This window comes from Heliconius melpomene, chromosome 20 (assembly GCF_056956725.1).
Source record: "Heliconius melpomene rosina isolate 202511_hmr_F chromosome 20, ASM5695672v1, whole genome shotgun sequence".
Lineage (NCBI taxonomy): Eukaryota > Metazoa > Arthropoda > Insecta > Lepidoptera > Nymphalidae > Heliconius > Heliconius melpomene.
Genome location: NC_140408.1, coordinates 9,538,679 through 9,565,007, shown reverse-complemented (window position 1 = coordinate 9,565,007; position 26,329 = coordinate 9,538,679). Strand labels below are relative to the sequence as shown.

General features: G+C 32.1%; 3 protein-coding genes across 4 annotated transcripts; 1 reads left to right on the top strand and 2 right to left on the bottom strand.

Moving 5' to 3' along the window:
- Positions 1-1,092: 1,092 nt before the first annotated feature.
- LOC146527886 (23 kDa integral membrane protein-like) lies at positions 1,093-19,612 on the bottom strand. Its single transcript, XM_085205343.1, has 5 exons — positions 19,407-19,612; positions 18,837-19,025; positions 18,279-18,458; positions 17,022-17,240; positions 1,093-1,256 (listed from the first exon to the last, which is right to left on the bottom strand). Exons 1-5 carry the CDS (start codon positions 19,464-19,466, stop codon positions 1,095-1,097), a joined length of 810 nt encoding a protein of 269 aa, XP_085061469.1. The 5' UTR covers positions 19,467-19,612; the 3' UTR covers positions 1,093-1,094.
- An 844-nt stretch (positions 19,613-20,456) lies between these two features.
- LOC146527885 (uncharacterized) lies at positions 20,457-23,393 on the bottom strand. The gene has a single exon (XM_085205333.1). It carries the CDS (start codon positions 23,352-23,354, stop codon positions 20,586-20,588), a length of 2,769 nt encoding a protein of 922 aa, XP_085061459.1. The 5' UTR covers positions 23,355-23,393; the 3' UTR covers positions 20,457-20,585.
- Positions 23,394-23,649: 256 nt separating this feature from the next.
- Arfrp1 (ADP-ribosylation factor related protein 1) lies at positions 23,650-26,277 on the top strand. Of its 2 annotated transcripts, none has more exons than XM_085205345.1 (5): positions 23,650-23,903; positions 24,006-24,176; positions 24,250-24,331; positions 24,996-25,167; positions 26,032-26,277. In XM_085205345.1, exons 1-5 carry the CDS (start codon positions 23,811-23,813, stop codon positions 26,123-26,125), a joined length of 612 nt encoding a protein of 203 aa, XP_085061471.1. In that variant the 5' UTR covers positions 23,650-23,810; the 3' UTR covers positions 26,126-26,277. The 2 variants fall into 2 exon arrangements, with proteins under 2 accessions (XP_085061471.1, XP_085061472.1); XM_085205346.1 differs by having other exon boundaries at positions 23,755-23,895.
- Positions 26,278-26,329: the final 52 nt, after the last annotated feature.

Here is a 26,329-nt window from a genome sequence, read left to right as displayed (position 1 = left end):
TATCGAGGTACACATAATGGGTGGATTTTATACATATCACGATAAAAACATGTAGGTAGTAGGTACCTACAGTAAAACTTATAACTACGATGTTTAAATTATGATTGTAACTCTGGTTTGTCTTTTGTATTGTTATAGTTATAATTCTATTAAAATAAAAGTGACCCTTTCTAATATTCTTAAACTGGATTTGTTAAAATATAAACACCCGACGATAAATAAGTAAAATTTATAAAAAGATATAAAATTATGTTACAAAATAAAAAATATATGAGTTGCAGCTTTCTCGAGCTTCAAATCTCAAAATTACGTTTATTACATACATGTATAAAATGAAAAAGCCTTATTTTTTATATCTAAAAATATTTCGAAACGTATTAATATGACATTTTTTTAAATAATTAAACATTCGATCAATTATATCGACTTTGTGAAATTTGTGACAGCGTTCAGACTTTTTGTCGTATGTCAAAACTACCTACATCACATCTAAATATTAAAATTAGTTCAAAAGTGACTTAAATTTAAAATTATTAATGAATCAATGGCATTTTAATAAAAAAAAACCAAACTGTCTTGTCTAGTAGATTGTTATAGCTGTGTTCATAGTAAATCCAGTAATAAATTAATAAAACATTCCTTCCATTCTTTGCTTGATTTAAAACTAAATGCATTTAGTTAAAAAATGTACCTAAAACTATATTCTAACATATTTAGATAATTAATAAAAATAATAACTCTATAAAAAGGTTATATTTGTATACTTATACAAATATCTTTGTGTTTTTACTTTTCGGAGCATTTTCATTGTATATGCAGTCTTAACTCTTAAATTCGAAATATTAAATAACATATAAAATCAAAAATATTTGCTTAGAATTGATTATAATGAAATATAAATCGATTATTAATCAATTCTAAGCAGATAATAAATTAATCTGTAACATTCTTTTTTTGAAATCACTATTTAAAGAAAAACAATCAGAAATAAGTATATTATTATAGTCGCCCGTAGAAAGAGAATAAGAGCCAGCGTTTTTTCATACATTTTGGCATTTAATTCTAATTCTACAATAATTATTATTATCTATCACTTAATATTTTGGCAAGGTGGACGTAGGAGCAGTTGGTGTGGCCAGTAGAGAATCATCCGGCGCAGAGAACGCCTCTCGTATGGAAGCGGAATGTCGAATCGACGCTCTACGACGTTCCTTGATAGCGTGCGCGAGGAAGAACGTGCAGAAGATACCGGAACTCTGAAAGTTATTATAAATGTTAGATTTTGATGGAATTTAATACCTATAATTAAGTTAGAGTTGTGAGTTCAATTTTTATGGTGGGAAATGTGATTCAGTTTTATTTCAGTATTAGTTCAGGCGTCTAAATATTATTGTTTAATCTGTAGTTAAGGACATTGTGACGCGGTAATACAGCGTGAAGTGAAACGTGGTAATTGTGGTTTTGATTAATAATCTTTTTTCAGATCCTACGTGAGCAACAAGTAATGTCTCGATTCTTAGGCGGAAGCTGGGAACAGGAATGTCTTAATAATAAGAACTTAACAGAATCCCTCCTAAGTTTACCATATTATGCAGGGGCAAAAGTGTAAAGTAGTTAATTTATAATCATTATAGCAGGCAAGCTTAAGATTCGTTTAGATGGAAGTGTAATGTCTGCCGATTATGCAATAAAGGGCAGTAATACGTCATTAAACAAGACTTGAATGAAAAGAAATCAAATGCGCAATGTACATCCTTGCACATAAATTAGATACACGTACTTATATGGAACACGGCCGTGGCTCAGTTGGAACAAGTCCAAAAGTGCGCCAAATACACGAGTTGGGGTCACATTGGATTTAAACCAAAAAATATATTAATTAGGGGTTTTTTTTAATGATAAGAGTCATTGTCTTCTTATATAAACGTATCATCATGTTTGTTTCTATTTATATATTGATTAGCACTATATAAGTACCTAATTGTAACATAACTATAGTTAAACATAAGCCGACCTTACAAAAAAAAAAAATCAACTTCACGCTCTATCCCCTGTAGCTGGGTAAACAATGATAAGATATTTCTATTTGAGATTTTCTACGCGGTTCCTTCCATCCATAACCTCCGAAATTCCGGAAATTAATAACCCATCCATTATCAGGAGCTAGAGTGATTCAACATATACAAAAAACCCCCAATAAACGTTTTAACAACTATTATTCCTATCAACAACTACTAATATAATTGGAACAAAGCGTCATTAATACACTAATAAATGACGTAATTACGATGACGGCACTGTAACTTGATTTTCTGAATAGGATTCTAATATTAATTTATGACAATAAGAATTTTCTAGATACTTTCCTTATATAGTACCTATTAAAATATATTATTATGATCGTAGCACAGCCAATAAAGTATTAAATCATATTCTGTTCTCCCATAAGTACTTGTTAAAGTAGGCTCGACGAGTCGTGGTCGTTCTGCAGTTAGTTTAGTCTCCGCATGTGTCCATGGGCAAAAGCAAAAAGCATGAGAGGAAATAAAAAATACAGCTTGGAGGGCCCCCCAAAGACATGCATGAAGAGATAGATGATAATAGACGAGACCAAACGGTAGTATGTAGAGACAGTAGCGTTTAGTTTTGGCGGTTTGTTGGTTACACCAAAACAAATAAAATCTTATTTGTAATCTTATTGTCAAATAAAATATAAGTTAAGATATAAAAATAGTCGAAGTATAAATATCATCATCATCATCATCATCCACTTGTCCACTGCTGGACATAGGCCTTTCCCAATTCTCGCCACCACACTCGATCCTCAGCTCCTCGGACCCATCCGCTTTCCGCCAACCTCCGCCTAGTATAAATATGTAACACAATAAATATCCAAGCACTTATCGATATCAAGTAAAGAGAACGTACTCGTAGTCGTATACAAATACAAGGAAGTGCCTAACAATCTGAGTCACTCGGCACTCGCCACTGAGATTAGAACAATAGCTTCTTAGTACAAAACACTGTGCGCATTCAACGTAACGTTATAACATTGTTGTTATTTCATAACCTTTTTTAACTTAACAATACTTAACTGTGTTTTTTTATTATGGTTCAAATAATTTATTTGAACAAGGTTCCTTTGCTTTTAGCTTTGACTGAGCGACTAAACATTGAGCTTGTTTTAAAAATATTTTAATAAACGCAACATTATTTAAATAAATCTCTTTGAAATTTATAAAAAAAATCTTTAACGTTTTTTCCTCATAACAAATCTGCTACGGTGTATTAACATTAAGTCCGTTACTTTACTATCCGTAGAATTTTCAAGACGTTTCGTGTTGAATGGCGGAACTTAACGACGCGCATTGTCTTCCATAACAAGGAAATTATAATCAATTAAATACACATTAATATTCCCAACGAGAGGATAGTGAACCCACAACTGTCGCGTTTAATTTCATTTAAATCTATATTTAATTAATAATAACTTATTTTAATATAACCAAATATTTAACGTCCCAAAGTGATCTTTTGACACTAAGGCTTTTAAATGTATCACAAAATGACTAAAAACAGAAATAGTAAAAATAAAACAGAATTGTTATCTACCCTCGCACTGTAATGTCAATAATAATTCAATAATTAAACCCACATTACTCATATTGCATGTTATCTTTTATTATAGTCTGCATAATTATATTTTTTATTATGCTTTTAAAATTCATTCTAGATATTTTCTTGAATCATATAAAATAACTATATTTGTTATTAGTTACTAGTAAAGAAAATATCGTATTTAATGGATACCTAGTTGGCGGTTAATTAAAAATACGACGCTTGTATGTTAGATTCTCACTCAGGGGTTTGAATTATTTCTAGTTCTGGTAACAAGACAAAGCGCAGCATTTAGTTACGCCACACAACACACAATGTCTCGAAAATTGGGTGGACCATCACCCATGACCCATCACCCAATGGATGATGGGGAATGGAATGTCCTCTGTCTGTACATACTACTACGCTGTATATCTATGTTTCAGTATGAACATACAAGTAGCAAACAAGTTATAATATACTCTTGTAAATAATTTAATTTGAAAAACCCAATTATTCATTTATAGCATTGAGTCATTTAAATTATTATCTTTAGGTTATTAAGTGTTTGATTTCATACATTTATAATTATTTTGTTATTGGTGACATTAACAATTTGTCATCTTATGTAGTATCCAAAAAATATTTTTAAATTTCTGACTATTTACACAAAATGTTGACATCAGCACTACAGATCTGGGAAGCAATACTTTTTTGTTCTTAACTTCTTAGAGTTGAATTCGATTTGAATTATTCCACAGAATTACGTTATCTTGTAAATAGATATTTGTTTTAGTTTCACACTATGTCCATCACGCAGCAGGATAGGCAGATAAGTGTTAAAACACTCCGTTCCTCATTAAGACAGTTCCGTTCTAGACTCTCCGCCCAATTGTTGAGGTATTGCGTGTTGGGTACAGGAACTCAATGCCCTCAACGCACTCAATCAGGAGGAAATAGAAATAATAAATATTTCGTTCCCCCCAGTGGGAATCGAATCCAAACCGTTGCGTTGTAAAATTCAAAAGAAAACGAATATGATAAGCCTGACCATAAATGTAGGTACTCTTATATAGAATTCGGTCCTATTAGATCAATTTTAATAATTTAAGTTTTTATATAGAAATACACAACTTCACACACAATATTATATAAACATATGTATAACATATAATTATCTTCACAACATACTCCCTACAACCATTTAAATACGATCACATAACAAGCTAGATCATTTATCCCCTACGGAGATCTCTAAACTGACATCCTCATCAGGACCTAATCACTATGCCATTAACTATCGCACCGGAGCATATATCCGTCTCTTTCCAATGCCTAGTGAATGAAAGAGATGGAAAATAGAGTAGATGCTCATATGCTCCCACGTAGCAGGTGTATGGTATAACATCCTCTCGCCAATCTTCATATTATGCTCTATGAAATGAGATTATATTATACAATTGTTTAATACATATGTAGTAACTTTTTGTATTTTTTGTTCTTGTACTTTCTTTTTAGAGCTGTGTACCTCAAAAGGTGAAAACGGAATTATAGAACTATAACCTCATAGATGATCGGCATTGCGAACGTAGTGCTACACACTACGTTTGCATATACCTATATGTTACACATATTTTAAATATAAACGTTTCCCGAGTGACATTCAGGGAATTTAACCAATTTAACCAAACCTAAAATCATCAATCAGAACAGAATCCGACTCGCACTTAACCATTTTTTTATTTTATTTTAGAGCAGTAGGGTGCAAAGACAATTCAATTCAATGTCCAATTTTATGTGGAGAAAACAGTTCCTCTCCTCTAATTCTCTTTAGAATTGTCTTTCTTTAATGTGTGGTGGCGAGAATTGGGGAAAGGAAAGGCGAAATTATTTCATTCAAAAATGGGACTTATCTCATTCAAGAGGTAAAATAGTATAACACGTGAACTAATCTTAGGTATAACCTTTGCTCCAATTAAGATCTATATATGTCTCATCTTCGTAATAGGTATATGGCTGACGTCACATCGTTTTGAACCAATTCGGGGCAAGGTTGCATTGCCTCTTAGTCATCTATATATATAAATAAAATATCCGACAAAATAATTTTATGTGAACCAGAGAGAACCAAGGATGCATTTCTTCGTTTTCCAATCTTCGCTTCAAATTCGCTTCGCTTCGCCTAAGAAAATATGACTGATGAATGATGATCTTATATGACTTTAGCTCATTGTATAAAACCTTTATATAATTTATTTTGTAGCTATTTGTTATAAAAATTCTGAAATAGGCAGCTGACTATTCTGCAATTGACACGGAATGTAAAGTCATAATGGACATAAGACACTACGTTCTCCAACATATTTTACAAAATATATTTAAAATATAGACATTTCTCGAATCTAAAACCATCGCAAAACAACCAGACCAGTATTCAATTCCTATAACTAATAATACCGACGCGTCAATCAATCAACGATTTGCCTCGACACCACGGCACAAGCGTGCCTCATCTCATACCTTACTATAATATTTGTTCATGAATATAATTGTCGGCTTCGCCCGCGTCGTCACATGGAATTAACTAAGTATTAATAACTAAGTATTGGGAAATTCTAAGTACCTACAGGAGGTAACTCTACTCATAGGTACAGTTAGTGGAATCGAAGTGATTGACATAATGTTATGTAGATAAATTAATAAAATTCTCGATAAATTGACTATATGCAACAGAAACATATTTTTTCAATACAAATCAATAGTTCCTGAGAAATAGTGCGTTTAACCAAACAAATTCTTAATATTTTTAATGTTAATGACTCTATACCTTCATAGATATAGCAAAGTAAAAAATAATGAGTTGTCATAGAGTGCATTGGCTTGTTCCCACATTGTTATTAAATTATTCATAAATTAATCACCATATTATGCGAAATATTCTCACGGGTCAGTTGGTTACTTTTTATATTTAAAAAATACAATTTAAATAATATTTCTAAGAAAATAAACTGCTTATATTATGTTAGCACAGAGATGCCAATTTTATTTATGTACACATACATATTACAATGCACAATAAGAATATCTAAATTGATCTTAATTGGAGCTGACTATGCTATAATAAAGTCTCTGTCGTTTATATTAATGATAAAAATAGATGCGGCAAATATACAATTCTTTTTAAAGCTCTAAATCTCACAATAGAAAATGAAATATTGTAGAAAAAAAAAATACTTTATTTGTTCAATAGATTTTACACAGAAATAATTGTTACAGAGATCTCCCTTTAAGCAAGTAATGCCTGTATTAGAACCCGCTCTTTCAATACAATATCTAAAATATCTGCTTTAATATTATACTCAACAAACATTTTAGGATTACTTGATATGTTTGTCTGTCCGTATTTTTCTCAAGAACACGTGGATTCGCATAGCACGATAGAGTCGATCTTATTAAGGTGAAATTAATACCACATATTCATATCTACAGTTCCTTGGAGCACAGAAGAATTAGCGTAGCCAAAACATACGAGCGTTTGCGCTTCGTTTTTGCTAACTATTGTATGAAATTAAAAACTTACATTTGTAGTTCATTTGATACAAAATTAGACAACCAAGTTGGTACCGATGTTTAATGGACGAGATTCGGATTTGGCCAGTTTTTTTTTAATTTTATTAAATGCATTTATGCAGGTTAGGCATTGACAATTTTTTCATATATAAATCATAACGCTGTTTTGGCCTCCCGGGCGCCCAAGGAAGCGCTGGTTGGATGTCGTGATGCAGGACATGAGAGCCAATGGTCTAACCACCGAGGACACAAAAGACCGTGCAAAATGGAGTAGGTTCAGTAGGACCCTGGCAACAGTCGGGATTAATACTAGGAGGAAGGAAGACTGTTTATTTTATACTTCTTCTATAGCAATTGTCGAAACCCGAACTGCTTTATATCTAATTAGTAATTAGGTAGACCTACTGAAAATAATTCAATTAAAGGTTTAAGATGAGAATCGAATCCACAACCATCATGTCGACAATTGGATACTCAACGATGGTTTTAAATAGTCTTAAATACAGTTAATTAAAATCTAATTGATATTTATAGCAGACGAAATCCTGACTCACTTTAATTATTGTGAAAGAGATTATTTACGGATGTCGCAAGTCCATCACGAGTTCGTAGTCACCAATATACAAACAATGCTAAGTTAAGAGTAAACAAATGTTTCATTCAAATTAGCGTCACGGAAGAAATTATGTTCATGATAAAAGATAATTATGGTTACTGAGATCATTGTTACTATACACACATACACAAACACAGACACCTGCTTAAGCTTATATATATATATATATATATATATATATATATATATATATATATATATATATATATATATATATATATATATATATATATATTTATTTCTGTTTTTTTTGCTTCACCTTGTAACACGGATACAGAGAGTTAAGCAGAAGCCACAGAGCTTAGACACTTCGTTCTTTACGTGAGAAAAAAAATTCATTGTCCCGAATAGGATCGAACCAACAACTGTCGCGTTTAAAGTCAGACGATGCGTTATTGCTCCACGATGACCTCGATGAATAATATGAAAGAAGAAATGAACTCAGTACTTAAAAATTGGTTATTAATAAACGTAATCTTTTGTTTTCGCTGTTTGTTTGTATTCAGAAGTAGTAAATATTTATCCGACTTTAATATTAGAGAAAACCCACCTGGGCCATCCCAGGTGGTTCTTGTTTGAAATACTGCGATAGTTGTAAAGCTATATTCTACCCAGTACGAAATGTTTTCCTCGTGGAGAACCAAAAAAAATATTATTTTTCAGAAGTTAGGACTAGATTTTTTTTATTGCCTAATACCTACCTTATTTCTCCACGATTCATGAAACATTGCGGAAAAGATGTACCTACGTATTGCGAGACGTGCTTATTTTTATCTTATATTGGGAAAGATATTTTCTTTTATTTTATGTTAATAAGTAACACAATTGTAAGTATGTAATTTTTTTGTTAACGGAAAATAAAGCGAAATTATTTAAATAAGATAAGCTTACAGGAGATAAAATAGTTATCTATATATATAAAATCGAAAGGTCACTCACTCATCACGAAATCTCAGAAACTACATGTGCTAGGAATCTTAAATTTTGCATAGGAGTTACTTATAGGACGTAGGTGCTCGCTAAGACGGGAATTTGCAATATTCGACTTCTAAGGGGTTGTTTTTGGGGTCGAAAGTTTGTATGAAACTTCGTTACTACAAATGCTAGGAGTCTCAAATTTTGCATAGACGTCACTAGGACGTAGCCATGGAGACAGAAATTAATAATAACATAGTTCACGCGGGTGAAACCGCGAGCGGGCCGCTAGTACCTAATAAATATCAACAATTTCATCTAATTCCAAAAACTACTATAAACTACAACATATATCATAATCATAATTGATAACCTAAAGACTAAACAATCTGATCATGCATTTAACAGTTTAGCGGTTAAAGATAACAAACATACATACAGACTCGCCTCCCTATTTATATATAGACTCTTCAAATAAACATAACGTCAATAGATTCCAGAAATTTCAAGGTTAGCTATTGATCCGACCAAATCTGATATCGTTTCCAACAACGAATACATAAGTAATGACTAACTAAACAATAATATTAAGAATAATTACTAATTGATTACACGCCATGATCACGAAACTACTACTAAAACTACTACTAGTATTCAACTATTAGTAATCAACTAATCACTAGTAATAAAAAGTTTAAAATGACACAAGTTGGAACAATTTCGGAATGTATCCTACTAATATTATAAATGTTTGTGAGGATGAATGTTTGTCACATGCTTTGCAAATACTACAGAACGAATTTAAATGGAACTTTATATTAATAAAGCTTATACATAGGTAGACAACTATAATATAAAGATTTTGTATAATTTGACTTTATTATGACAATAAGGTTAAGCGGGCGAAGCCGTAATTGGATCCATGATCGATCCTTAAAAGGACTGACTGTAAGTTTATAGATCGTTGGATTAAATTCCACTCTTATCAAATTTATAGCAAAAGTGCAATGTTCTGTTTGGCAATAAATGCCAAATAGACAAAGAGTTGAAAAATAAATAATATAAATGGTCATTTCTATAGTATATACCAAAACGTGGTGGTTGTTGAGTATAGAGTCTAGACAGCGGTTATATAAGCACGTTTTATTTATTTAATTCCAATTTATGTGACAACCCTACCTACTTGTCTACGCTCGAAATCGAAAAGTAAATTCAGGGATTCCCCGTTACATTTGTATAAGGAAATCCGAGTAAATTAAAAAAAATGCATAGGTAGATAATTTGATGAATATCTACGAGGATGTTCTACCCCTCCTTTTCGAAAAAATAAGTCTATCAAAAAGCATAATTCTTTTCATTGATTTTACATCATTTAATTTAATTACATTAATAAATCATGGTTCAAAACACGTAAGACCGAAGGCCACATCCCACTAGGGCGCGATGAGGTCACGGATGACGGTGTGTCATTGCGAGTCAAGAATATTCAAGCTATAAAGATACGAATAGTTGAATACTATAGAATTAATATTTACTATATTAATTGTGGTTATTAATGAATCATTTTGTGTAATCTGGGGTAGGTAATGTATGGGAAATTCAATATTGTTAAATTTATTAGCTCTTTTATAACAAAATAAACATGACATGCTATGTGGCTAGTGGCCAAGTGGTACATGTTGTGAGTTCGATTCCCACTCGAGGGAATGAAATATTTAATATTTTCATATGCTCGATCGAAAAAGTTTTACATAAAAGCAGAGAACAAAGTTTTTTTTTCTCTTGTTTTTTGATACATAAGATTTTCTACACTCTCGTATATTATACCTTTATAATCATGATTAATATCTAAACATTACAACGTGAGAGCCACATATTTTTACTTACAATCTCATGTTACTCTTGGCCGTTGCAGAACACATACAAATACAATTCATTAAATTATATTTACTCATATGTTGAGTTCCGTAACTCAAAACGTAATGCTTTCAGAATTCAGCGGAAAGTGTAAAACCGAAGTGTCTTAATGGGAACAGCGTGTCTTAACACTAGGTTCCCAGGTTCCCTCTGCCTACCTTTTTATGTGCGGAACTAAAAAAATATTTACAGTGGCCATGCCATGGACAACTGGACGTAGCGTTTTTACCTTGAAATATAGGTTGTGCTTGTATGTAGTGTTTAGGCCTTATCAGATCAGTCATTTTACTGGGAACTGAAATACAGTTATTTGTTTTTAAAGCATGAAATATGTATTTTACAGCAAATGAATTGAATGTTTGATGTCTATATAAATATTTCAATGTTTTCGTTTTTGTATTTTTGATGAGGAAATGTTATTACATTATTTTTTTCAAATACATTTTCTCATTATTAAATTAATTGTCAAATTAATGTCATTAATTTAATAATGACGAAATGTAATTACTTTTCCTCATTATCATAAGATACAAATAGTTATCCTATTAAATTACCTCGGATCCTCCGAGTTCGTGTAGCGTAGAGTAGACAAGTAAAACGTAATCGCCTTTTTAGTATCATGGCGAAGCAATAAGTATTTTTAATATTACAAAAATAATATGACTAGCATTTTTTAATATGTTCAAAATGTTATTCGACACTAAGAAACGTAAAATACTTTTAGGAAACGTAATAAAAATTTGAACGAAGCGAGATTAAAATAGGCTTCTCTATAAAACTATCTAAACTCTGACCACTAATCCATACGTTCTTATCAAGCAAGTCTAAATTCTTATATTTTAAAACATTTTACATTCGTAAAAGTATAATATGGCTAACCCATAATTATGTAAATATTTATGTTCAGGCTATGAGATAAAGAAAAAAATACAAAAGGAAAACAAAGTAATTTTCGTTTCTACAAACAGTGTATGGAATGTGAAGAATTATTTGACTACGTAAAACCTATCCTATACGTATCTTCCCTACATATTTCGAAATAATGACAGTTAATTATAAAACAAACACGATTAATATTACCAATATCCTTATTTTTCACTTCACTTAACAAACAATCGGAAGAATAATTCACAATTGAAAATTATTAGATACCGGAAGTATGTAAACGTTTCAAAGAAATCTACTAAATACAATGAAGAAGTATGAAATAATTGTTGAGATTTGCTGAGTGGGAATAGCGGCTGGTTGAAAACGCGACGGTCGGCTATTCGATTCCCATTCGGGGATAGAATACTAATTACTAACACTAGTAACTAGTATTAGATAGATAGATGGATAAAACTCTTTATTGCATACATAGAGGAAAGGAGGACATTTAACAGATAAAAAAATAAACATATTTTGCGCATAAATAATAAAGAGTAAAATTGAATACAAACAAATAACATAATAAATAAGGTAGGCGGAAGGAACCTAGTGTTAAGACACTCCTTTCCCCACTTTCTGCAGAATTCTGGAGGCATTGCGTGAGATAAAGAAAAAAATAGTCTTCCCCTATTCGGCGTAATATTTGAACCTACATCTATCGTCTTTAAAGTGAGACGACTGTACCACAATACCTAGTTTTATGAGTAAATGTGTCGTAATTGAATTCTATGGAATAAACCTTGTTTGACGAAGCATATGGACGTAAATAGACAACGCAACAGGAAACCTACTTTACTTACATTTAATACACATTCATATGGATTAATTATTTAATAATTATCATAAATATATACAAATGTATTTATCTATATACTTACGATATATAAAATATATAATAATAGGTCTTCTTTATTATAGAAAATATTTTAAAATGGTTCGACTATATGATATTACTTACTAAAATGTGTAAGAAACGTAAAGGTCTAAAAACCTATCTAGGCACTTTTATAACTGAAATGGTTTTCTTATGCATATAGCTTCACGGTGTATCCCGCACACAGCAGAGTAGGCAGAGGAAACCTAGTGTTAAGACATGTGCCGAATTCTGGAGGCATTGCGTGTTAAGTGGCAGAACTCAACGCCGCAAAAGTGTTAATATAATTGGAACTAATGAGTTCAAATGGGAAAAAAAAACATTTTTAGTTCGGCTAGTCCATTTATCGAGGAAGGTTATACTTAGGCCTTAGTTAGAATATGACGGTTAGCGTTTCACTTTCGAGTTTTGATATACCCATATACCTATAACGAATTATTGGGACCTTAACGCCATCTAGTATAACAGCATTCACGATGTTTACGTTAGAGATCAACTAAATGTTTTCATAGAGAAGCTTGCGAATGTAAATATTAAATCCAAAACTTAGATAATGTTAGAAAAATACGGCTTCCAAATATTTTTTTTCAGTTTTTTTCGCCAACACTATACCTGTTCTGTAGGTAATTATAATTTTCTAGTTGTTTTATGTGTCTCCCCTCCCTTTGATATATATAATCTATAAAAAAAATTAAGTTAATAAGCCAAAAATAGTGTTATTAGACAACTAATCTATACTAATATAATAAAGCGGAAGAGTTTGTTTGTTTGTTTGTTTGTTTGTTTGTTTGTTTGAACGCTAAGATCTCTGGATCTACTGGTCCGATTTTCATTGTTTTTGTTTTGTATGAAAGCTGCATTCTTCAGAAGTGCTATAGGCTATATAACATTACATTACACATATATACTAATATATTTTAAAGTACATTCTAATTTGACATGCAATTTATTCTGCCATGTTAATAACAACCGTCGTTGCTACGCGACCGCTACCGCGACGTTTTGATATTCATCCTTATGAAAATAAATATAATAGTCACTTTTAGCATTTTATCTAGATTGAAATTATAGTTTACTGTAAAACATACTAATAAATAATTAAGGAGATGTCACTGATTCCAAATGACCTAGCCTTCGGGCAGCATAGCATGACCGACGCGAACGGGCAGATGACGTTGACGGTTTTATAAATTTTCATACATTTTCGAACTTTATTTGTTGTTTATAATTAATTTAAAATACACTTTGATTCTCTTCTTATTTTATTTGATATTGCCCGCTAAAATTATCCTACTTAATAGAGAGAAATGTTTAGTTATTTCGTAGAGTCGATATCTATGTACGCACGTACGGAAAACTTTAGGTACTTTTTCTAATATTAAGAATACCTATCTTTTAGTTACTTTTAATCCTTTTGTTAGTTAATTTCAATAACTCAGATATTTTTTTTCTAATAATGTGTATCTACTTATTATTCTTTTTGATTATTTGAGCTTATATTTGCTTACTAATTCTATTGAGAATTGAAAATAATCTCGTGAATATATTTAATAAATATTCTTATAGTTGAAGCAGGCGTAGCCGCGTCCGGGTCCACTAGTAGAAATAATAAAAAGTATTAATAATTTCAGTATAAACTGTCACTTTAAAGTTAAACTAATTAAAATATTATCTTATAGCTTTCTTTGTTTTTTTAATAATTCAATGTAAAATAGAAATACATATCTTTTTCTACTCGTAAATATATCATTGTATATTGTGTACTAGCGGACCCAGACGCGGCTACGCCTGCTTGAACTATAAGAATATTTATTAAATATTATATAATATATTTATTTTTATAAGGATGGATATCAAAATATAAGTTCATTTTGGGTGACGTTTTCTTAAAACAACAAAGAGACTTTGCAAACCGGTGCTTAGCAACGACGGTTGTTATTAACATGGCAGAATAAATTACATGTCAAATTAGAAAGTATTTTAATTTATTAGTATATATGTGTAATGTAATGTTATATAGCCTATAGCACTTCTGAAGAATGCAGCTTTCATACAAAACAAAAACATAGTAAATCGGCCCAGTAGATCCAGAGATCTTAGCGTTCAAACAAACAAACAAACAAACAAACAAACAAACTCTTCCGCTTTATTATATTAGTATAGATTGTAAATATATCAATATACTACTTATTTATATTTATAAGAAAACACCTAAAAAATCCCGCTGGGATTTGAACCCGCGCCTCTTGGAAATCAAGCGACCTGATCACTAACCATAGGTTTTCATCAAACTATAAAATTATCCAGCAGCTTAAATCTGGCAGATTAAATTAACACAAATACGAAACTTGTCCAATATTTTGAAACTTATCGACTTACATAAGTGATGAAAGTGTATTCACCTACATACATCACAATGGATAATAAACACCCACGATCTCGACATAAGTAAGTCTGTGAAGGACAGTTTGTGAAATTTTATATTTACATAATTCTTGTTAGGTCTTTACTTTCTTACTTTCTAGATTAAACTGGACATGTAAATATAACACGCCGTCCTACAAAAGTTAATTTTACCTGTTAGGTGGCGGAACTAAACGCCGTGCATTGCCTGACTAAGCCCGTATGATAGGATTTTAAATATAAATATAAAAAAAACACGTAACTTTCCTATTGAGACTTTTGCCAACTTGTTTTCACCAGCATAATATAAAAACTAAAATAATATTCTTGTATTAATTTACATTCAAGCTCTATCTAGCACTTAGAAGGATATGCAAAAGGAACTCGGGAACCTAGTGTTGAAACGTTCCGTTCCCTTTGAGAAACTTCCGTTCCCCACTTTCCGAACTTCGGTATTCTGGAGGTATGCCGTATTGAGTGGCGGAATTTAACACCGCGCATTGCCTTGTTACGAGAGCGAGGAAATCGAAATATCAAATATTTAATACGAAGTGGTAATCGAACCCACAACCCCGTTACATCCTTATGCCCCTGGCCAACGCTTTAATTATCTGTGATGCGATTATTTGATAAAAATCTTAAATATTTTTAGCTCTTAATTAAATGAGTAAATGTTAATGAAGAAATTCAGTAAATACGTTTTTTTTCAATATTTTTCAATATAAGCTCTAAAAAGCTGAAAAGTCTTTGGTAATAATTTGTGGAGCCTTCATTAAAAGTTCATTCCCTTAATTGGATGGTTAGTTAAAATATTTTGCACACTCTTTTTAGAAATTACTTATTTTCGACGTAGATCTCTTGGTCCACGTTTTCATGGAAATGCTTATTAAGCTACTAATTATTAGGAATATGAATTTGATTTAAAATAATGAAGGAATAATGAGACAGGTTTACTGTTAAAGGTGTACTTTACTAAGTTAGCTTCACGCTGTATCCACTAAGACAGCCGGCGAAACTCAACGCCGCGCTATACTTGAGAGAGAAGATTAAAATGTTAAATATTTCATTCTAACATCATTATTTTATTACTAATATGTATTATACTAATATTCCAACCATATTCAGAACAATGGCTTAGATGCAGGTCACACACACTAATTTCACATTCATCCTTTAAATGGTGACAATTTAATTAGCAGGCTGTTAATCAGCCGCCTGGAAACAATTAAGACCTTTGGGACGAACGCTGACATCATTTTACTGAATATATTTAATAAAAGGATAATTTCTATGAATATAATTAGTACTATAAAAATTTTGTTACAACAAGGAGGTTAAAATACAGGGATCCCCACTTTTCACACAATTTTCGAGACACTGCGTGTTGAGTGATGGAAAATTGAACGCCACCCTTTGTCTATCGAAGCGGAGAAATGAAAATAATTTTAATTAAAATCTCCTAAATTGAAATCGAATCCATAATCCATAATCGCCGCGTTTGCAGTTAGCTGTCCCACTACGCCACGACTTTTACGGTCTACACTTTCCTTCAATTAGGACTTATGGATGGGGCATTGCATATGATTTTGTTTCTTGTGTTTTTAATATAATTTTTACACCAAATAGGATTTGAATCTTTCTAAAGTTGTGAAGAAAATATTTCTCTAAATCCCAGGTACTGCTCCGAGCTCCTGCTCCTGCAGTGCGATCGGTGTGCAGTGACGGTGGATCCATGGAATTTAAGCAACTCAAAAGAATATAATAGAGACACTAGAAAACCATTTTTTTATAACCAAATAGTCTTATAAGTGTGTAATGAGTCGAACTACGGGCACGCTATTAAACCATTCGCCAGCAATAGCGTGTCAACTATGTATTATAGTCGAAGATAAAATCTTTAGCCTTTGTTAATTCTGCAATTCATGATTGTATAATCTGTCTAGTACCTTTTAGGTACTACGTACTGGCTTACTCGTGACCGACCGATCGACCTTTAAACGTAGAGAAGAAGAGATAATCGTAACTATCACATTAAAATTTTAAAAAGGCAATCTATATTTTTTTTATGAATAAGACAATGCAAACTAGCGTATGTTCATATTCCCTATTTCATATTCTAGGTTAAACTCTACAAAATTTCGTTTAATTTACTTTCAAGAGTAAATTAAACAAAATTTAGCTATAAATACAAAAAACACCTACCTGCAATATAGACGCTGTCAACGCAGCCATAGCAACCAACAGAAGCTGTTGCTTAGCGTAATCATGTAACAAGTTTCCACAGCCTCTCTGGTACAGTGTGGAACAGTCAGATGTGTAAGGTTTCTGTATAGAATCCAGGGGACCCTGCCCGCAGCAGGAGAAGGGTACGTGGCCCTTTGTGCTGTAGTCGTTTGGACCGCTCACTCCACAGCATTCGAACTGCAAATATGTCAATATTATTTAGCTTCACGCCGTATCCCGCATATAGCCGGTTAAACAGAGGGAACCTAGTGTTTAAACACAGAGACGAAGATAGAAGATAGAAGACAATTATCGGGATATTAAATGGCAGATCTCACCGCCACGAGCCAATATGAGATATTATAAAATTTAAGTCTTTAATCAAAGATTGAATTTTGAATTTTGAAAGAATGATTTTTTTATTATTAATTCTTTATTTTAATAAATATTTCATTATTTATAATTAAGTGGATTATAATGAAGAGAAGGAGTTCTGTTCATCAACGCTTGTAGAAATGTACCTACGAGCGTGAAAGTTAGTTTAATGAACTTTATCTAAATAATTTTGAACTCAAATAATTAGAATACACCATTAGGATGTCGAAATAATTACAAGTTGATCTTTTTAATTTAATAACCAAATGATTTAAATTTACAAGTAAAGGGGAATCTATAAATCTTATCTTCTTATTATTGTTATTCTCATTGTTTATAATACTAGTTATTTTTTTATAAAAATAAGCAAGAACAAAACATCCAGTGTGCGATTTATGTACTGTAAAATATTAATGCAGATATTATTATTACGTATATCAAAAGTTCTACCCTCATCTTACTTTGGCACGGTGCAGTAAATAAATGGAAAACTTTGCTAGTCTTAAGTACAAAGTTGTGGAGGCGTTATCTCATTATGAATTTGAGAATATTAAAGTTTATGCATTTTTAAATAATAATGATTGCATTCTGGGTGCAACTGAGAAGTTTTTGATTATACGCGATGGTTGTAATTTTGAATTCCACTCGTGGGGATTTTTTTTGAAAAACAAACTTAAAACTGAAGATAAGCTTAACGCAGCACTCATAGGCGTAAATTAGCCTTTAACTGACATTAGACAAATACAAATATTTATCCCTAATTAAAACTCTTAGCGTGCAGTTACAACAATTGAAGACCTAGATAACTAAAATATATAATAGATATATCTATCTGTATAATAATGGGTGCGTTGTACTTACTTTAACATGCAATCTGTCCCAACGGACGGAGTCTGCGTTAGTGTCTTTGTTTTCACCAGTCAGCATAAAATAAGATGTCATGGTCGTCTTGATGTCTACCTCTATAGTGTCCCATACCACCATCGCCCACACGAAGCATGAGAACTCTATTACTACAACTAATACTATAAGTAGGCCAGCCTGGAAATTAAAATTAATTTTGTAAGTTATTTTTATTACAATAATTGAATAGATAATTAATTAATATATGTACTGAAAATATTAATAAATATATACATAATTCTGAATAAAAAGTCATAATAAATGTATAAACATAAAGCTAATTAACAATTATGCTTACTTAAATATTTATGAATGAATAAATAATGTAATCCTGTCAGTAGTTTTTACAGTAATAAAATTAATTTTACAGTTGCTTTCAACTGTTTCTTTTATTTCACAATAGATGGCGTTAACCATCACATATTTCATAAAATATTTTTTTATAAAAATTTCGACATATTTATATATAAATAAATTGTAATTGTATAATTTAATGAAATAATTAGTCAAAATTACCATAATAACGTGAATTTGATGCATCGATTTCGCGGTTCTCCATCCTATCCAGGCTATGGAACATGTAATGATGGCCATCATGAGAAGCAAAATTGCTGGGTACTCTACACTGACGCCTAAGAAGTGGCGGTAGACGAACAGCCGGTAGAGAAGGAACCCGCTCACGCCGAAAAGCAGTAAGGCCGACATCTAGTGGAAAATCAAGGAAACTCTATGAAATGCATATTACTTTTTAAGCAAATCGCTTGGGGAAAATGCAATCTGACTTTTTTATTAACAGTTCGTGTTAACTAGGAACTACTAGCGCTGTTTGTAAAGGAAAACTTGTGAAAAGTGTGTTTATTAGATTTTTTTATATTTCTTGAATGACGTCTATATAAATTTAGCATTTAATTACAATTGGAAATGCCTAATTTACTATAGTTTATAGAAATATAATGTATACAATATTAGTGTGAAAGTAAATATTACAAAGTTTATCCACAAGTTGTTATGACAACACGCCGCTGATTCAGCATAACGGGACACACAAAAAGCGGGACTATTTTCTATATTAATAATAAAACTCACCGCAAACAAAACGTTGAAGGTCAACACGAGATATTTCCAGCAATTCGTCGAGAGAGCCATTGTTCTTGTTCACATGTTCATCCCAAACAAAGAAAACTTACGCCTGAGATGTATGTATGTGGCTGCGCTCGCGTAACTCACGACTGACGGTGTACGTACACACCGACATACAGAATTAAATCGACATTTACTATTATCTCGGCCGATTGTTAGTATATGACCTGGCTGAAGTTACCGGAAAATTATTTTTCATATTGTTCCCTTATCAGATTATCAGTGATAATGTATATGCAGTGAATGTTCGTATCAGTGCCCTAGTTTTTCAGACGACAGTTCCCTTTCAGCGTTACGAGTTTTAAGATGTATTAATAGCTAATGACATTTCTATTTTGGAGCACGCTTGTTACTGTTTTTATTTCACGAGCTTTTCGTGGATTATATAATAAAATATAATTATTTCATATTACGTTCCTTATAATTTGGTTTACTATTCAAAAGGTTTATTACGTACAGCTAAACGTATATTTATTTTTTTCTTTTTAAGTATCGATTGTAATATTTTTATATTTAATCCTATATTTTTATATTTAGCGCTTTTGGTGCACTTAGCATGTGCCTAAATAACTGTGGATTTCAATCGGGTCCCGAGGAATATATACAGTTGTTTCGTTTCTAAAAATGTAGAGTCAATTTAAAATACATTTGGTGGTCGGAGGGTCGAGAACGAAGTTTATTATCTTTAAGTTCTCTCCATCATCAGATTCATAAATAAATGAAGGTTATATATTTTTAAGATATTAAATGCGCTGTTATTAGGTCAGATTGTTCTATCAATATCTATACATATTATTTATACTTAAAAATAAACCCGGAGAGAAACTGTTAAACACCTGTTTGCATTATACCAATAGAGAACACAATAAATTGAGATCCCCTAATTACTCCATCCGGCAATTAAAGACGTTTAACGAATTAACATTCTGACCGATACGAGTACATTTAAAATATACCTTTAGTAAAAACTACACTATAAAAAATTTTTTAATATTTTATTTTTGGAAAATATGTACCTATATATCTATAGGATATACCATATATGAACAGATAAGATTAACACAGTTGTAACTCTAAAATATTAGGAAAATGGTGGATGACTTTTCTTTATTCTCTCTAATAACTTTAATAATATTCGCAAAAACATAAGTCCTTCACTAATGCGTCTGGTAAAGTATCCACTCTTAAAATTTTTCGAAGTTTCCTTAAATCTTCTTCTATGTCAGGACTTATCGGACCTGCTTGTTTCGCAGTACGGAGCATTGCTGCTGCTCTGTTAATATTTCTATCATTCATTGCCAAGAACGCTAGAAAAGCCCATCCATCAGACAGCAAAGGTTCTAAATTAACCGCTGCTGCTGCCCACCGTTCAGCTAAACCATCTTCTCCTAATTTTCCATACGCTCGACCGATGGTAAGTGCTGTATGGGCGGAGGGTGCAATTTTATGAGCGCATGCAGCTCGTTGTAATGCTACTGATGGATCTTTCGTGAGAGTACCCAATGCAGCTTTCAAAAGTAGATAAGGGCAGATTTCTGCACCCGCACGATCTGATTCTATCAAAGCACTCTCGCACATTTCATCCCATCCTCTTATGTAGGTCAGACAAACTGCCCGTACATGGGACATCATAGGTGAAGGGCCAAATTTTTTAATACCTTTTTCAATCATATCTAAAGCAGGGTGTAGCTGTCGGCGCAAAATCAATGACACAGCACGCAAATAAAAAACATCAACGGTATCGTGCACTTTTAAGTTAAAACGGGAACCTCTTATAGAGCAGCCTTCTTCTACACATTTGAGAAGTCTTTCACTAAGCATATAACATCGCAAGCAAAGAAAGAACGCTGCTGCTATTAAGATTGGATTCGTTGAATCGATAATATCTGGAATCCAAAATGTTTCCTCTTTTCCACTCATGTCCACCCACTGGCGATAAAACTTTTTCCATTCTTTCGGCAGCTCAAATGATTTTCGCATTTTGCGTGCTGCTACAAATGCCGCGTATGTATTTCCTTTATAATGATGGAACGTATGCAAAGCTGCCCAGCCAATTGTTCCTGTAGTGCCATCAGAAACATCTCCTTTGGCAGCAATACGCAACGCTGCTGATGCTATTTCACCGGAATCGTCGTTATTAAACTCAGAACCGCCAAATATCCATAACAAATATCTGTTCTTAGTTTGAATACTCAAAGCTTTCAATAAATAATTTCGAGCTTCTTCTTCATTTCTATCTTCTAAACATAGCAAAATCTTTGCAAGTAATGGTCGGGGGTGTTCTGGGTTTGCTTCTAGATCTTTTTTAATGTGATATTCAGCAATTCTTCTGTCTCCAGCTATTCTATTCCTAGCAGAAGTAACAGGTGGAGAAACACGAGGCGGCGGGGACTGTGGTTCAAACGAAGCTGTAACAGCACGGCGACAAGCAGCGTGCTGCGCTGTGATTATGTCCTGACACTCAACTGAAGAACAACTGTCTGGTGGAAATTGCTTAAGCATAGATCTTACTCGAAATAAAAGGCGATTGGCAGCTGTCCGCTTAACACTTTGTATGGCCTGTGAGGGGCCTTTGTACGCTAGAACACCTAATTCTTTATGTACAGAGAGAGCTCCACATTCTTTTTTTATTGTTTTAACGTTGATACTAGTATCGTCGTTGAATACGCTTGTGTACAATTCATACTCAGGTATTTGAGAGTCTTGAGGGGAAGGGAAGCCTATAACATTATAGAGAGAAGCTATCTTAGCCTTTGTAGTTAATGGGAAATATAAATCAAATCGTAATATTATATAAGCTGAATGACCATTTTCATCTACTACAAAATCCGTTTCTCGTGCACTTATTTTAGCACTAGCCGGTGGAAGCTCCAATAAACCATGTAAGTCACTAGGCAAGTTGCATTCATTATAGTATAACAGCTTTGCACATGTCGTTACGCCAAACTGTCCTGGTTCTAGTAAGACCCCCGCGTCCACAAAAGCCATATATCGCCCCCTGACATCTATCTTGCCGGCTCTTGGAACTCCAGCAATCTCAATTAAGAATGGAGATCTTAATCTTTCTCGAAGTTTATTAGAATCTACAAGAACTCGTTTCATCGCGTTCCAGTAATATGAATTACAAAATTTGTTGTTTTTTAACTGTAAATCTGGTGGTATAAATATATCTTCATTGGGTATATTAAAACTTGTACAAGCAACGGAACCCCCATTATTTGTCGAAGCCCAAAGTATAGTCTTTACGTCACTATTGCTCACAGACATCCCGAAATTTGCGGCTACAGGTTCGGAGATATCATTTAAGCCAATGGCGCTTACAAATACAGTTCCCTCTCTTACTATAGGGAAACAATGCGCTGAAATCATTGTAATCATTATAGGTATTCTTGTCCTATCAGGTTCTCCGACAGATTTAGCATATACTTTGATTGCGCAATCGGTTTTTATTCCTGTATTAAAGTTTATAAAAGGTGCTTCAACAAAAACTTCTTCTTCCCCCAACACTAAAGGAAACAGATCAACAGATGCTCCAGCACGATTATCAACATTTAGCAAAGGATCTGGATCTTTAGCACCTTTTCCACCAGCAACACGAAGCAGAAATACTAAAGGCTGATCTGCAATTAAAGACTGACAAGAGGGCCGCTTTAAATCTAGTGGTAATTCTTCTACGTTGAGCTTATTTTTATTTTGCCATTTTGTCTCTATTAAAACCTGACCATTGAATACAGTTAAAAATATCCATTCACCTGGTCCAATTCCCTCGCCTATAAATGATAAAGAAAGGCTAATAGAACGAGGTGATATTAAAATATCATCAAATTCTCCATATGTACTAGATTTGTCTGTTATTGGTGTTTTTTGGCCTTTTTTCACGTCTTTTGATGCCATATCTGAAAATAACGAAAGCAGTAACAAATAACAATTACAATTGTGACCATAGATTTAAGGTTTAAGTATCACAGTAAAAATAAAAAGTAAATTACTGAATATTATTAAAAATAATTCAAAACATGAAAATAAATTTAAGATTAAAAAATTATAATTATATTATTTAAAAAAAACCTTTATGTTAATCAGGAAAAATATTTTTATATTTAAAATTGAATTGTTGTTATTCTTTACATATTATTAAAATTGTACTAATTTTTAAAACTACAGCACTGATGAAATACAAATAAACGTCAGATGTCAATGTCATGAAACGTACATACGTGACAGAAATATATTTTTATTTTATTTAATTGTGGTTTTATTCACTTTATTTTTAACTTATAACATTCTATATTTATATTTTAAAAATATCTTCTCATATTTTATTAATGTTAAAATTTAAAATGTTAAAAAATGTATACTCTACTTCATGGATTTTATAAATATGTTATTCAAAAAGACGAGTATTGTGTGCTAATTCTAGGGCTTGATAATGCGGGTAAAACGGTATCTAACTTCGATTTTGTTCAAACAGTATTTTAAAAAATATATTTTTAATTATACTATTATTGATGACTCAAATTTAACTGTTTATGTTTTCTTATGCAGACTTATTTGGAGGCTACTAAAACGAAATTTACCAAAAAGTACAAAGCGATGAACCCCAGTAGAATCACTACCACAGTAGGACTAAATATAGGAAAAATAGATGTAGACGGAGTTAGACTTAATTTTTGGGACCTTGGTGGACAGCAAGAACTACAGTCATTATGGGATAAAGTATTTAACAAAATTCTTATTAATTTTGGTTTGAATTTACAATTTGATAATTTATAATTTGTAAATATTTCAGTACTATGCAGAGTGTCATGCTGTTATTTACATAGTAGATTCTTCAGACAGGGAAAGAGTATCTGAATCTAAAGAAACTTTTGGTAAGTTCAAAGTTCATGTTAATTTTTTTTTTTTTTGAAGTATTTTTACATATTCTATCAGCTTATATTTTATATATAAGAGGGATTCACTCTATCTTTACACTGCTTGTTTCATCCAATGAATGGAATGACATTTTTTTTTCGATTTCCCGATCGAGATAAAGTGCAGCATCAAATTCCATCACTCAACATTTAATGTCTGATATTTTAGGCAGAGGCAGGGGGAATGATAAGCCTTAAGACTATATTTCCTCTGTCTACCCCATTAAGTAAAAAAAGTGCTAAAAATGTTTTTTATGGGTATTTATTATCTGGCAGTTTCAGTTGTATTTTTTCTTACATACAAAAAAAACTAAATTGCTATTATTCAAAATATTGTTTTTTCATATAGTGAAGCAAGAGGGAGTTAGTATTTAGAATAAGTTGAAGCCTTCTGATACATTAAAGTAAAATCTGAACCAAAAATCTAAGACATTGAGGCTGGGTGACAAAACTCTTTATCACACTTTGTATAGCCAGACAGCCAGAAAAATAGAAATAATTTGTGCCTAAAGTGAAGTAGTATCTACAACAACATGTTTACAAAGTCTCAAAAATCCTCTGTTTTCTTTTATTTAAAGCTACTCTCCTACATTTTATGACCTATGTGTATATTTTTTTACAGACAGGATGATAGCTTCGGAACATTTATCCGGGGTTCCCCTTTTGGTGCTAGCAAATAAACAAGACATTCCAGACTGTATGGGAGTTCATACAGTAAAGCCAATATTTAATCAGAATGCCCATCTTATTGGTGCTAGAGACATTATGTTAATGGCTACATCTGCATTAACAGGGTAATTAGAGTAATTATAATGAAATAGCAATTATATTATATTAAATGTTTCTCATAAATTTTTAAATTAAATTTTAACTTCTATTAGCTTAATTACTTGTTAATAAATACATTTTATGAATTTTAATTTACTCTTTTTTACTATTTGTTGTAAATAATAATTACTACTGATTTATGTACATATTTATAATGTGATGTGTCTCTGGTAAAGAAAGTGTGACATAAAATTCTATCATTCAATATGCATTGCATGCACCTCCAAGATTGGGCAATGTATTGAGATTGAGTTGTCTAAGTTCTATGCATGGACAGGAGAAAGCATGGAGCTGCACTAAAAATGTTTATCGCACGTTTATTATAAATTTCAATTTTAATACAGATTTATCACAATATTTGCCACTTTGAACTTCACTTGCGTCAAGACAGGCGTATCACATATACACGACTGTAAACGCGACAGGTTGTGGGTTCGTTTCCAACTCGAGGAAATGTAATATTTAATATTTTCATTTTACTTGCTCTAGTGACGCGGCATTGAGATTCGTCACTTAAGACGCAATCTCTCTAAATTTTGGCAGAAGGTGGGAAATGGAAGTGTCTTAACACTAGATTAGCAGGATCACTCTATCAATCTTGCTATGTGCGGAATATAGCGCGAAGTTAAAAAAACATCACTATAAGTCCAGACAGGTCTAGTCTATGTATGATGCACTTAAATAAATAGTAATGAATTTAAATATTTTCATTTGCAAAACATGTTTGACAAGGTTTTCCATATAATGTTTAATATATTTAAATGACGCTCTTTACATAATATGCTAATCGCTTTTGACTTTACTAAAATGCAAATATTTTTTAATTTCAGTGATGGAGTAGACGAAGGTATTAGGTGGCTAGTGGATTGTATAAAGCGAAACAGTATAGAGAGGCCGGCTCGGAATCATGACGACACATTATAAATCCGGAACATTGCGACATCAACCATATATATTAAAATGTTCGCACTACTAATACAATGAATATTAATTAGCTTTCCTATTAAGATAATGATGTGACGCCCCATTGTTTTGTACATACAGTATTGACATTTGAAAATAAAACATTAAACGAATCGTGTCTATATTGCTATCCTTTTTTAGTGATAAATTGTACTTTTGATAAGA